The sequence below is a fragment of the Hemibagrus wyckioides genome, linkage group LG09 (assembly GCF_019097595.1).
Source record: "Hemibagrus wyckioides isolate EC202008001 linkage group LG09, SWU_Hwy_1.0, whole genome shotgun sequence".
In the NCBI taxonomy this organism is placed as follows: Eukaryota; Metazoa; Chordata; class Actinopteri; order Siluriformes; family Bagridae; genus Hemibagrus; species Hemibagrus wyckioides.
In genome coordinates this window covers 510653-524123 of record NC_080718.1, presented here as the reverse complement: position 1 = coordinate 524123, position 13471 = coordinate 510653, and the positions used below count along the sequence as shown (strand labels likewise).

The following is a 13471-nucleotide window of genomic DNA, read 5'->3' as shown; positions in this document are numbered from 1 at the left end:
CACACACACGGTAGCGGTCTGAAGTCCTTGAAAAATACATTTAAAATCCATATAAAATAAACCAATATTTTTTTTTCACACCAATTTTTTTGTTACGTGTTTTTTAAATAAGAAAAATGTACTTTATAAATAACAAATAATGTATAAAACAATAATAATACATAATAAAAGAGAATGTAAAGAAATAAACTGGTTTTATTAAGTGTATTTACGTTGAAGATCAGACGAAGATGATGGTGGAGGTGGAGGAGATTGGAGGAGGTGGGTGGCGTTTTTCATTTCGTGCTCTATCACTTAAGTTAACTTACTCGCTACACACTTAATGCTACAATTAATTGCGTAAGCTCGCTCGCTCGTAACTCAGATCTCGGCTCATATCTTAAAGCAAAAAATTGAGCGAGTGACGGCTCGTATCTCGGAAAACTCGTAAGTTGAGTCACTCGTAAGTCAAGGTTTCACTGTATATATATATAAATATATAAACTGTTGCGAGAACTTGAAATAATATATAAATACAACTCCGAGCAGGTCTCGAACCCAGGTCTCCAGCATGTGAGGCGGACGCTCTACCAAATAAGCTAAACTGCCACTTGTAAAGTCATTGAGATCAGTGGTACTAATACTTTACATGCACTACCACTAGCCACCATCAAATACACAATATACGATATACACGCTAAATATGCTTAAACTATTGCAAGACATTCTCAAATAATATACAAACTAAAGTCACAGTTCAAATATGTCTATTATCGTATTATCAGGCGGTCTACCAAATAAGCTAAACTGTAACTTATAACACTACTGAGATCAGTGGAGTAATGTTTTACATGCTTGTTTACAGCATCTACAGAGGAATGTTTACGGCTTCTACCAAGAAGCTAAACTGCAGCTTATAATACTACTGAGATCAGTGGAGTAATGTTTTACATATCTACAGATAACCAAAAAAAACCCTCATCCCTCACTCTAGTTGACGTCACACACACACACACACACACACACACACACACACACACTAGCAGTCTGAAGTCTGTGAAAAATACATTTAAAAATCCATATAAAAACTATAATACTTATCAGCATGAAAAGTAATAGCACACATAAGCAGCATTTTTAACCGCTCCGAATTTTGCGCCGCCACTAACGAGGTCAAATCCGCTTCCGGGGCGGTATCATCCTCAGAGTCCATGACTAGCAAAATGTTTGGCCTAAAGCTGCTAACTTGGCTGCCTCATCCGCTGCAGTGTTACCACTAGTTACGAACGAGCCGTCTGTTTTGTGTGCCGGACATTTGACTATGAGAAGTTTAGCTTCTTTAAGTTTATATAAAGTTATAGCTAAAGTTTAGGGTCTTTTCAGAAAATATTGTTTTCTTTCACTGCGGTCAATGAGCTCTGACAGAGCATGATTTCTTATAAGGGTGGGCGTAAATGCAAAGCCGCTTCTTGTCAGAGTTCACTATAAACATGTCGCCATAAGCTCATGCCCTAGTACCGTCGTCTATTTATCGTCTTTTACCTTCCACCTGTGAGTGGTCGTTTCAACACAATATTTAACTTCATTTTAAATCGGAACCATTCCAATAACACCTTCAGCTTTTCTTCATTACCTCTACGATATATCTCCAAAATATACGTTTCAAATTCAACCTGTATACACTCCATACCCCACAATGTATTTACACAACGCAAGAATTACCAGTGCAATCACTACTTCAATCCAGCTTCATTTCAAATGCAGCACAATCAGCAAAATATCACCCCCAGATTCAGATCACACTTCACCGTTACACAGTGATTTTCTCAGCATCCGAGAATAACAAAGTCAAGCGTGTACACAACTAGCCATACAATACCATCACCCAGATTCAAAGCCACACAGAAGTTCTCACATACACCACAACAACAACAAAGACAAACACACCTTATTTACAACGGGGCCCCCTTTTTTTTACTTCTGTTTTTTGTCTTTATTTTTTCTCTCTTCACTATCACCTGGACCCGGGAATTTCTACTCAGCACTTTTTCTCTTTGTTTCTTTTCTCTTTCATCACTATCACCTGGACCCGGGAATTTTACGTCTTATTTCTCTGTATTTCTCTTTATTTCTCTGTATTTCTCTTTATTCACTTTATTTCTCTTTATTCTCTTTATTTCTCTGTATTTCTCTTTATTCCTTTCACTGTATCACCCGGGATCCAGGAATTTTTACTTGTTACACCTGTTACTTGACTCTTGATTTTCTCCCATTGACAGTGTTCTTGTTCACAGAATTTAATTTCTGCTACTGAACACTCTGTTTGCTTCCAAACAAGGTCTTTTTCACAGAACTTTCATACCACCTGGAACCCACCAGGACTTTCGATCATACTGAACCCTGCAGGGACGTTTTTTAGTTCATTCACACATCTGACACCATCCAGTCTTTATCATGCATTAATCATGCAATTTTATCATATGATTTTATGTAACTTTAACTTACGATTACTCTATCAAGACAAAACAGAGCTGATCCGTCCTCGGAACGGGCGCCTCCACCTCCCCAGACCACACACAACTAATGCAGAATTTCCATTAAACAGGCTTCTGCCTTACCTTTGTCCTAGATGGCCAAGTGTCTGGTCTGTGGGTGGCAGCTGCAACCGCAGGTCCCAGGTCCGGGGCTCCGTTGTGCTTTGTTCCAATCGCGTATATTCTATCACGTCGGGGTCACCAAAACAATGTGGAAAATATTTTTACCCCATACCCCATATTTTTTGTCCCATACTATAATGTACTACTTAACACTACTCCATTAATACTTCGCTATTATCTGACTCCAAACTCCACATTGACCCGACAGCTCAGTCAAGCAAGACTCTAACTAAAGAAGACGAATCATGCAGACTGGATGAATGCAGATACAAGGTTTTATTTGCGATCAGCGCTGCTTACAAGAATTGAGCTGCTCATGAATGAACATCCCAACAACCTCTGAAATAATCATCACAAAACATAGCCTTTTTATTCTTTTCTCTTATCTTTTCATAATATTCAATCCAAACCCTCTTCACTGAGAAAGTCCCACCTATTTTCTTTTTTGGAATATCGGGTTCTTTTTGGACACCATTATATCTTTAATTTTTAACTCTTTCACATTCCATTATAATTGGACTTTTGAGATCAGTCATATAAAAAATAATGGGCATCTGTGCTCTTATCAGTGGCACTTTCTGGCTTTTTTCATTTAGCAGTTCACTCTGACCTCTGAAGACAGCATGGTTGAGTTTCGGGGCCTCTGCTCCATCTATGATTGCTTCAGTTTAATTCATTGCTCTATTTTTCTTTACATTTGCACTAGCCTGCAGTTTTAATTGCGTTTTCTCTCACGTACTCTCAGCCATATAGCGGGGCACGATGACCCTGGGCACAGCTCCAAGTTTCGTCTACCACTGAAAAGGCCTACCAAACTGATGTTACCCTCACTGTTTCTCATTCCATACCAGCTATGTAATCTCAGCCCAGAGTTAACAAGCATTGCCCAAACCCCTCATCCTGCACGTTTGTGTTAAACCCTACATTATTAAACCTGTAAATAGAGGTGATCAATAAATTGAGGTGGTGCCTGACAACCCAATCATGCTGTCCTCTGATTCTAATTGTTTTATACATATCCAAACAAGAATACATTCATATACACCTTAAACACTCTAAACCATTCAAATACACTTTAAACACTCCAAACCACTTTGAACACTCTAAACCAGTCAAAAATTACTCCCACAAGATGTAGGAGACAGTGAGGTATTTAGCAGTTTCAGCACAAGGATCTGTAAAGGTGGTGTTTGAAGCTTCTAAAGTGCATGTCCTCTTTCCATTACAACTATAAATAGAAGTAAAAAATGTGAACAAGTATAAGTAAATCTGCTTCTAATTCCACAGCCCATCCTTAGACTGCATTTCTGATCCAAATAGATTCATCTCCTGCACAGAGACACATGTAAAATTGCTGTAGCCCAATAGCAACATCAAAAGAAGTAAAATGCTCATCAGCCCAACCATAAGGAAGCAGAGATCTTACTATAATCCAGCGTGCTGTAGCCTTGCTCACAGATCACAATGTTCTCTACAGAAAGGAGACAAAATTGAACGTATTCAGTGTGTTGATAGCAAAGACTTGCAATACTAAGTTACTGTTAATTCATTATCTACACAAAGACTATTCATGCTTAACAGACACACCTAAACAATGCACCCTTCTTGTCTTGTTAAAACCTTACTTCATCAGACCAAAAACAGAAATGGTGCTCAAAACTACTCATGATGCTACCTCATCGTTTTCCTGTTAAGACTTATGTTATACTTAACAGTATACTTAATAGTAACCATTAAAACATGATAAAACACTTTGCTGTTGAAATGTGTGTGTGTCTGTCAGTGTTTACAGGGCACAGGTATTTGTATCAGTGTTTACAGGACACAGGTATTTGTGTCAGTGTTTACAGGACACAGGTATTTGTGTCAGTGTTTACAGGACACAGGTATTTGTGTCAGTGTTTACAGGGCACAGGTATTTGTGTCAGTGTTTACAGGGCACAGGTATTTGTGTCAGTGTTTACAGGGCACAGGTATTTGTGTCAGTGTTTACAGGGCACAGGTATTTGTGTCAGTGTTTACAGGACACAGGTATTTGTGTCAGTGCTTACAGGGCACAGGTATTTGTGTCAGTGTTTACAGGACACAGGTATTTGTGTCAGTGTTTACAGGGCACAGGTATTTGTGTCAGTGTTTACAGGACACAGGTATTTGTGCATGGACACTACAAAAGAAAAAGGACACATATAAAGACAGGGTCTATAGCTTGTAAATTGTTTCCTAAATAAAGTGCTTAAAAATAAAAATATATACATCACAACAGAAGGAAATAGTAAGCACTACAGCTGGACAGTCTGACTTGGTAACTCATAAAGAATAACTAATGTGTGCTGGACACTACTGTGTCCTGGGGAATCAGTTTTAAACAAATGACCAACGAGGATCTAAGCAGATTCACTTTAACAGAAACTTGTTGCTCTACAGATTCAGAGGAAAAAAGTTCAAATTCAGCAAAGTCAGTATTTCAGTATTTAGTAACTAATGCTTTGGTGTGTGATGGGCAATTACAGTATTTGTGCAGTAATTCTGCTTTACATAATAAAAAAACTATGAAAAAGAAATGTTACTTGGTGACTGGTCAAATATCAACAATAAAAGTTGAGTTATTGGGTTATTGGGATGCTGTATAACATCAGTAAGGTTAATATAAGCTGCTGCTCAAGAGCTACTGATTAGCTTACTTAGATAACTAAAGCGGAACTAGCCATACACAACATAATTAAGATAATGACAGATTTGTTCACATACACTAGAAAATCCTTCATTACTGAGAGCTAACATTAGATTCATATTAAAGAAAATGACCATTATGATGATTACAGCACGTGCTCACCTCTACATTTTCACAAAGATGATGTTAGTGAGACAGAGCAGGTATCTGAATATGAAAGAGTCTTTCTTCTGTTCTACATCTTAAAACAAATCCTGCAGGTCAGGTCATGGGTCATGTGTGTGCAGGTAGCGGGATGGGGTCAGGGTTTTTCTACCGAACCGTTAACACTCGCTGCATTTAATGAAACCGGAAAGATACCTAGGTTCAAAAACACTGCGCGCGCTGTAGCTCGGTTTGCTGTGCTGTGATTGGACAACTGCTTTTTATTTATTTTTTTCTAATACAAGTAACGAGAGATGTGGGATAATGTAGTGGAATAAAAAGTACGATATTTTACTTCAAAATCTAGTGGAGTGAAAGTAAGAAGTCTCAAAGAAATGTTATATTTTAGTAAAGTACAGATACTGGAAAAAGACACTTAAGTACAGTAACGAATTACATTTACTTCGTTACTGCCCATCACTGATAATGACCTCCTGATGACCCGCGCGGCGAGGGGGGGGGGGGGGTCAGGTGAAGGGTGGGTAGTGGAGAGAACAGCATTGCTATGGCAATGACGGAACACAACGCATCATACAAAGAATCAGAACATGACGTAGTGTTGGTCAGCCACAGTCCAGAGCATCGGCAAGTTAGGAAAAGCAAGCAGCAGTTCACATCGCACCGCGAGAAAGTTTATTTCAGATAGAGCCAGCAGTTTCCTTGCTTTTATTATTCAGACTTGGTACAACGGTAAGTTGTAAAGAAATATGCTATGCTATGTTAATTAATAGTTTTGCTGATTATATAAATTAGCTTTATGTGCCTCAAGAGGCGAGTGCCGTTAAAGCTAACTCTTTCTCTAACTTTTTCTTTATTCAGTTCCAATCAGAGGCCATTTCCAACTTGCTGCCTACTATGGAGCCTGAGTCCATGTCTGAACTACCACGGTGTCCATCTCCAGCTCCTGTGAAACTCACATGGGGTGAAATCATGGACGCCGAGGACAATGAGATGGAGAATGTAGAGCCTTTCTGTTTCTATGTAAGATTTGTGAATATGTTGGGCATACATAACATAAGGATGTTGTGTCTTTCATCCTCTAATTCTCTCTCTTTTTTCTGTTTAAACCAGAATCCCTGGAGCATGGATTACATCAACCAGGTAGAGGAGCAGAAGGTAGAGAAGAACATAGAGGAGCAGAAGGCAGAAGAGCAGGCCAAAGTCCAGCAGCCGCCTGTTAGAAACACAAAGCTCCTTAATGAACGCCTCAGCAAGAATAACAAGGTACTGCAGTAAAGTCTGTCTGCAGATCAAGGCTTAAGAGGACATGCTTTATTTCCATATAAAGACAAGTTTGTGTCTCTATATAGCATATAGCATTTCTAACAGTTTTTGTTCAGCTGTGCTATTCAGGGTTTTTGGGGAGTTCTTTGTAACCACTATGCTATGCTATGTTAGTAGTTTTGTTGATTACATAAATTACCTTTATGTGCCTCAAGAGCCAAGTTTCTTTAAGGCAATTTCCAACTTTCTGCCTACTATGGATCCTGAGTCCATGTCTGAACTACCACAGTGTACATCTCCAGCTCCCGCAAAACTCACGTGGGGTGAAATCATGGACGCTGAGGACAATGAGATGGAGAATGTAGAGCCTTTCTCTTTCTATGTAAGACAATAAGCTTGTGAATATGTCGGGCATACATAACATAAGGATGTTGTGTCTTTCATCCTCTAATTCTCTCTCATTTTTTGTTAAAACCAGAATCCCTGGAGCATGGATATCATCAGCCAGGTAGAGGAGCAGAAGGCAGAGGAGCAGAAGGTAGAGGAGCAGAAGGTAGAGGAGCAGAAGGCAGAGAAGCAGGCCAGAGTCCAGCAGCTGCCTGTTAGTGACAAAAAGCTCCCTAATGAACGCCTCTGCAAGAATAAAAAGGTACTGTAGTAAAGTCTGGCTGCAGATCAAGGCCTGAGAGGACATGCTTTATTTCTAGCTTTATTTCCATATAAGGACATGTTTGTGTGTCTCTACTTAGCATATAGCATTTGTATCAGTTATTGTTCAAGCTGTGCTATTCTGTTTTTTGTATGTTTTGTTTTTAATTAACAAATTGGCTTAATTAACAATCTGGATGTTGACTCTGCCCTGTTCTGCAGACAGTGAAACTACTGTTGAGGAACCTTGACTGCAATGTGGATGACAGACAACTACATGAGGAATTCCATCCCTTTGGAACTGTGATCAGTGCAGAGGTCAATTTCAATTACTACCTTCACCTCCCCATACTCCCTCTTTTAGGTTAAAATCACTGTGCACTTGTAGCACAAGAAGATGAGGGTTTTTTATTGCGAACTATTTAACCGGTTTATTTTCTGAATGTGGAAATCTATTATATTGTTACCATATAGTGCATGTAATGCTCATTCTTTGCTTTTCGCATCTCTAAATCTGTTTCCTCTGCAGGTCAATATGGAGAATGGCCATCCCAAAGGCACTGGCTTTGTCATTTTTGCATCTCCTGATGAAGCCAGAAATGCCATCATGAAGATGAACGGCAGGGTATTGGGAAGCAGGCCAGTGTATGTTAGTGTGGTTCAGAGCAAGGAGGAACATGGAGGAAGGCACAGAGAGAGGGCAGAGAGTAGCCTGAAAGAACCCTGTCCAAATCCACACCAGGCTCAAAAGAACATTCAGCCACAGAGTAAGTCACACTTCTCAATTTGTGTTAAGTTTACAACATTGTTAAGGCCTCAATAGGTCCCAATCATAATACTGATTGGATGATAAAGTGAAATGTTTGGTTGTGGCTACAGATGCATCTCCAGAATTGAGGAGAACCAACCAACAGGACAGGAACATATGCAGAGCGCAAACCACACTGCAGTCCCAGGATGCACAGGTATTTTTCTGATTATATTACAGGACTTTAATGATTTTTCCCATGTTTTTGATCACACATTTTTAGCTTAATGATTGTCTTAATACTGAGTGATGGATTACTATAAAATACTAAATCAAACGCTGGATGTTGATTTTGCTCTCTGTTCTGTAGAAGAGTAAGGTGTTTATAAAACATCTGGACTACAGTGTGGACGACAGGCGCCTGCATGAAGCGTTCCTGCCATATGGAACAGTCATCAGTGCAAAGGTCACCTAAAATTACTAAACCCTACATTTTATTTCTTTTTTTTGTTTACTTCTCCTTACCTGCTCTATTATGTCAAAACCAGTGTGCACTTGCAGCACAAGGAGATGAATGTGTAGTTGGGTGTTTTTTTCGAATGGTTGCTACCTCAAATTACTATTAACACTGAAGAGATTCATATTGAATGTGCAATACCAGAACCCTGATACTAACATAATATAGCTATTTTCATTATGTTTTGATGTAATGACAGTGCTAGTTTTTCCTCAAGATTAGCCACATACAGTAGGTGTGTGTAATATTAACTTTTGTGCTTGCTGTATTTCCTTGCTGACCCCTACAGGTGACTGTGGAGAATGGCTGCTCCCGAGGTTTTGGATTTGTGAGCTTCTCCTCTCCAAATGAAGCAGAAAAAGCCATTAAGGAGATGAATGGAAGGATGATGGGCAGGAAGCCACTGTATGTGACGCTGGCTAACAACAATAAGCAGCGCAAGGCTTCCCTCACCCAGACTGAGTGTACAGGAAGCAGTGGTCCAACTGAGCCACACACAAGACCTCACAGATTCTTGCAGAGGGTCCATTCACATCGTGAGTCACAGCTGACCTTGTAATACAAGAAATTTAATGCAATAATAAAATGAAAAATATCAATAAGTGCAATGGTTATACAAACTATGATAAACTGTTTGAGAATTACTGTGATATATAACTGAATAGCTACACAATAATTCTGAACACACAGCATGTATCTGTGACAGTAATAGGGTAATATGACTCTGCTTTTCTCTTTCAGGTCGTCCCTCTGTTGCACCGGCCACCAGATAAACCTTTTAAACTTTATACTTCCTTTTATCAAAATATATATATTGATTTATATTATTATTATAAATTTTGTTAAATTTTGTGAAACTCATTTGTTATTTTTGAATTTTTATATATTATATTATCATACTCATTGCATGTAAAAGCAAATGAACAATTTGGGGCGGGGGGGGGTATTTCAGCAGTTGATCATGTTGATAACATGCAAATATAAAGCACACCAACACCAAAACTCATCAAGCTAATAGGGTTTGATTCCTTTTTACACTGAAATCTCAAATCCTTCAAGGTATTCTGTCAATAGCAATAAAAAGAACAGGAAAGAAATTAATTATGTACTGCTGCACTTAAAATACCTTTCATACTGCGTGTAATGTATGTACTTGAGAACTGAAGTAATTCAGATGACAGATTTTTAAAAAATTTATAATAAGAATAAAAAATATATTTCATTCATGAGTTCATAAGAACTTTATTTCTTTCCAGTTTACCCAATATTTCTGAAAAGAGGTAAGAAAAAAGAAGAAGAAAAAGAAAAAGACCAGATGCCCAGCGGTGCATGTGTAGGACACTGTGAGGTATGTAGCAGTAGTGTTACAAGGATCTGTAAAGACGGTGGAGGAAGCTTCGACAGTGCAACTCTTCAGTCCATTGCACCTGTAAATGAAAAAAACAATGTTAACATGGCCTCTTTAAGAGCTGGACTACAAGTTAACCTACTAAGTAAAAAAAGCTTAAAGAACAAACTAAAAGCTTACAGTGAGGAGACAGTTGAGAGTGTGTTTGGAGCGTAGCAGTTGGTGTTCTGGGTGAAACTGTTGGGGATTCCACTTGAACAGGTTACAGAATCAGCACACCCAAAGTTCACATTCAAGATCTTAATAGTATTCACTCCTGCACAGATATACAGGTAAGCTTACTGTAGAGCAGCAGCAACATAAAAGTATTTAAAGTATTTAAAACTTGTACTGCAACTACTGTACGATGGCTGGACATTCCCATGGTGTTTTATATTTGCGTATAATTGTTGAACAGATGAATGTGGCACTTTCAGGCATCTGGAAATTGTACCCAAGGATGAAATCTTGGCTGATTTCTTTTGATTTTCCCATGGGGTCACACAAGGAAGTGTTTGAGGTGAGCCTTAAAATACATCCACGGATGTGCCTCCAATTAACTCAAATGTTGTCAGTTGACCTATCAAAACGTCCATGACATCAGCATCTTGCATCTTGCTTTTTCAGCTGGGGCAGTGGCATCTCTGCTGCAGACAGGAAGAGACTGGAAAAAATCATAAAAATAGCTCTTTCATAGGATGCAGTCTCAACCCAGTGCAGATGGAGGGAGAAAGGAGGATGATGGTCAGGTTCCGGAAGTCTTTGATGACCCTGGGCAGTTCCTGTAGTGGAAGGCTACTTCACCCCAAGTGTTTGAGAGAGCGGTACTGTAGGTCTTTCCTCCCTGCTGCTGTGAGACTGTACAATACATTTGGGGATTTCTACTATATCATATGAGAATTGTGCAATAACACAAGATTAATTTTTACACAAGATACTTTATCTTGATATTTTCTCTATTTTATAATCAGATTACAATTTATTATTATTATTATTATTATTATAAACTGAAGAAGATAAATTACTGAAATTGTATGAATGAATAGAATTATAATGAATTATTATTATTGTTATAACTTTATTACAAAATACAGTGGTAAAAAGAAAGTATAGACAAGAAATTTGCTTGATAACAGAAAACGTTTACAAAAATTGCCCCAGATTACTTGATGTCATTTCATCGATTCTCCAGCAGGTGGCGCAAAGGGATTGTTGGATTTGTTTTACAATTTCTCTGACAGTTAGTGACATGCATTTATGAGTACTGTGTTCATATTTACAAAGCTCTTCACACAGTTAGAGCAACAACGGTCTATAAGGAACGATCTAAGTAAGTATATATTGATATATGAGTGTAAGTAAATAAGTGTAATAAAGTGTATGTATCAACAATAAGAACAATACAATAATAGTAATTACATTATTATTATAATAATTAATAACGATAACAAACATAAAATAATAATAATAATAATAATAATCATCATCATCATCATCTTCGTGACCCCAATCCGCATCTCAGGTATTCCCACATGGTGTCTCGAGCCGGGTGAATCTGTGCATTTTAGACGTCACGTGCGCGTGCGTATTCGCTTCTTTGAATAGTTTATTTGTATCTTGTGGACTATACAGTATGTAAACTCAGTGGCGGACCGTGCATTTCACACCTAGGCCTTCACTGGTGTCCTTCCTGAATTAATCCTCATCTCTACCATCATTATGACGCCACCATGAGCATCGCTAGGCCATTTTCTTCTCAGCCCTCAGCGATTGTCCATAAACTGTACACAAATTCGTGATCGCCTCAGTCCGCTTTAAGTTTCATATGAAAACTGCGGCAGACTTCGGCTCCTCCCCGTCTTTCAGTCCGCAGAGCGAGGATCAGAGGACAAGTGTGTGTGTGTGTGTGTGTGTGTGTGATCAGGAAGACTAGTATTTGGCTTGTTCAGTACGTTATACACATCTATGCAATACAGTGGAATGCTGCAATAAGTTTACCATCCTACCCTGTTAGTCAAACCTTTATTTATTTATTTATTTTATTTTATTTTTTTTTAGTATTATACCCTCATTGGGGGCTGAACCCCCCTTAAATGAAACTAGGATCACCCCTGGACGCCACGGCAATAGATACTAATCAACCATTAAATAACAAAGTAAAAAAGAAATTAGTCTACAGTATTTCACACCTCACAAGGAATAGTCAATTTTATTACAGTTACTTTTCTTAAAAAAAAACATTCTTGATGACGCATGTAGCAAACTGCAATCTCCCAAGGATCCGAAATGAGACGCAGAGAATATAGAAACAATGTATATGGGCGGTTCGCTGCCTCTGACTACTCCAATTATCCAATCAAAGGACGGGAAATTGCTGACGTAATCATATGCCTGCTAGATGGCCCCAGTGACAACAACTCGAAATCTGATTGGTTAATGTAACAATTTCATTGCCACTTATTTTAAGCTACGGGCGCCTGCACCATTGATTCTGAAGGCCTTAAGACAGATTTCTTTCACTCTGGTGACACATGATGTCTGCCACTGGCTGAAATATGATTAGATACATACTCTTATCATAAATATACACTACTGGAAACAGCGCAACCAAGAGAAAAGCTATGCAATGTAGAGAATAGACTATTGGGAATAATTTAATACACATTCATGGAAAAATATATTAAATATATTAAAATGCAAGTCAGTGATTCAGATCACTGCTGTTTAGGCCAGCAGAGAAGACCTTGCTGGAACTGACGGTCCACCACTGGTAAATACACTGTTTAAAAAAATTAAAGGAACACTTTGAAAACACATCAGATCTCAATGGGGAAAATATCATGCTGGATATCTATACTGAAATGGACTGGGTAATGTGTTAGAAATGAAAGGATGCCACATCATTTGATGGAAATGAAAATGATCAACCTACAGAGGGCTGAACTAATGTAGTATATTAGGATTTTCTCACAGGATTTGTTTTTGCAATCATGTCTAATGTTGTTGATGATCCTTGAAGGTTTAGTTTTCATATTTGTATGTAGTCATACATGTCTAAGTGCTCGTTCAATTATACCAAACGAACAGGACATGGTGTATTAGGATTCTCTCACTGGATATGCTTTTTGAAGTCTAAAGTTGATGACTGTCCTCAAATGTATAGTTTTTATATTTATATGTAGTCATAGATATCAAAGTGCTGGTTCATTTATACAAAACAACATTCAATAAAATGCCAGTACGTATGTGATACTGAGGTGGAGGGAGTAACAATAAATCTTGCTGGACATTCATGGTCCTGGCATGATGAAAACTGTTTCATGGGGTTTCAGTGAAATACTTTATTAAAGCACACACCAAGAAAAAGATGCATGTAGCCATTTTATTGTATGATTTCATATTTTGTTAGCACAGCAAGTGAAGCCTCTGAACAATT

The 13471-nt window shown here is 38.3% G+C and overlaps 1 protein-coding gene across 1 annotated transcript; it reads left to right on the top strand.

Annotated features, from left to right (window-relative positions):
- Positions 1-6588: 6588 nt before the first annotated feature.
- LOC131359390 (polyadenylate-binding protein 1-A-like) lies at positions 6589-9528 on the top strand. The gene is made up of 9 exons (XM_058399252.1): positions 6589-6735; positions 7025-7117; positions 7214-7384; positions 7606-7701; positions 7913-8150; positions 8263-8348; positions 8502-8597; positions 8938-9184; positions 9390-9528. The coding sequence occupies exons 1-9, from the start codon at positions 6595-6597 to the stop codon at positions 9419-9421; spliced, it is 1200 nt and encodes a 399-aa protein (XP_058255235.1). The 5' UTR covers positions 6589-6594; the 3' UTR covers positions 9422-9528.
- The last annotated feature ends 3943 nt before the right edge of the window (positions 9529-13471 follow it).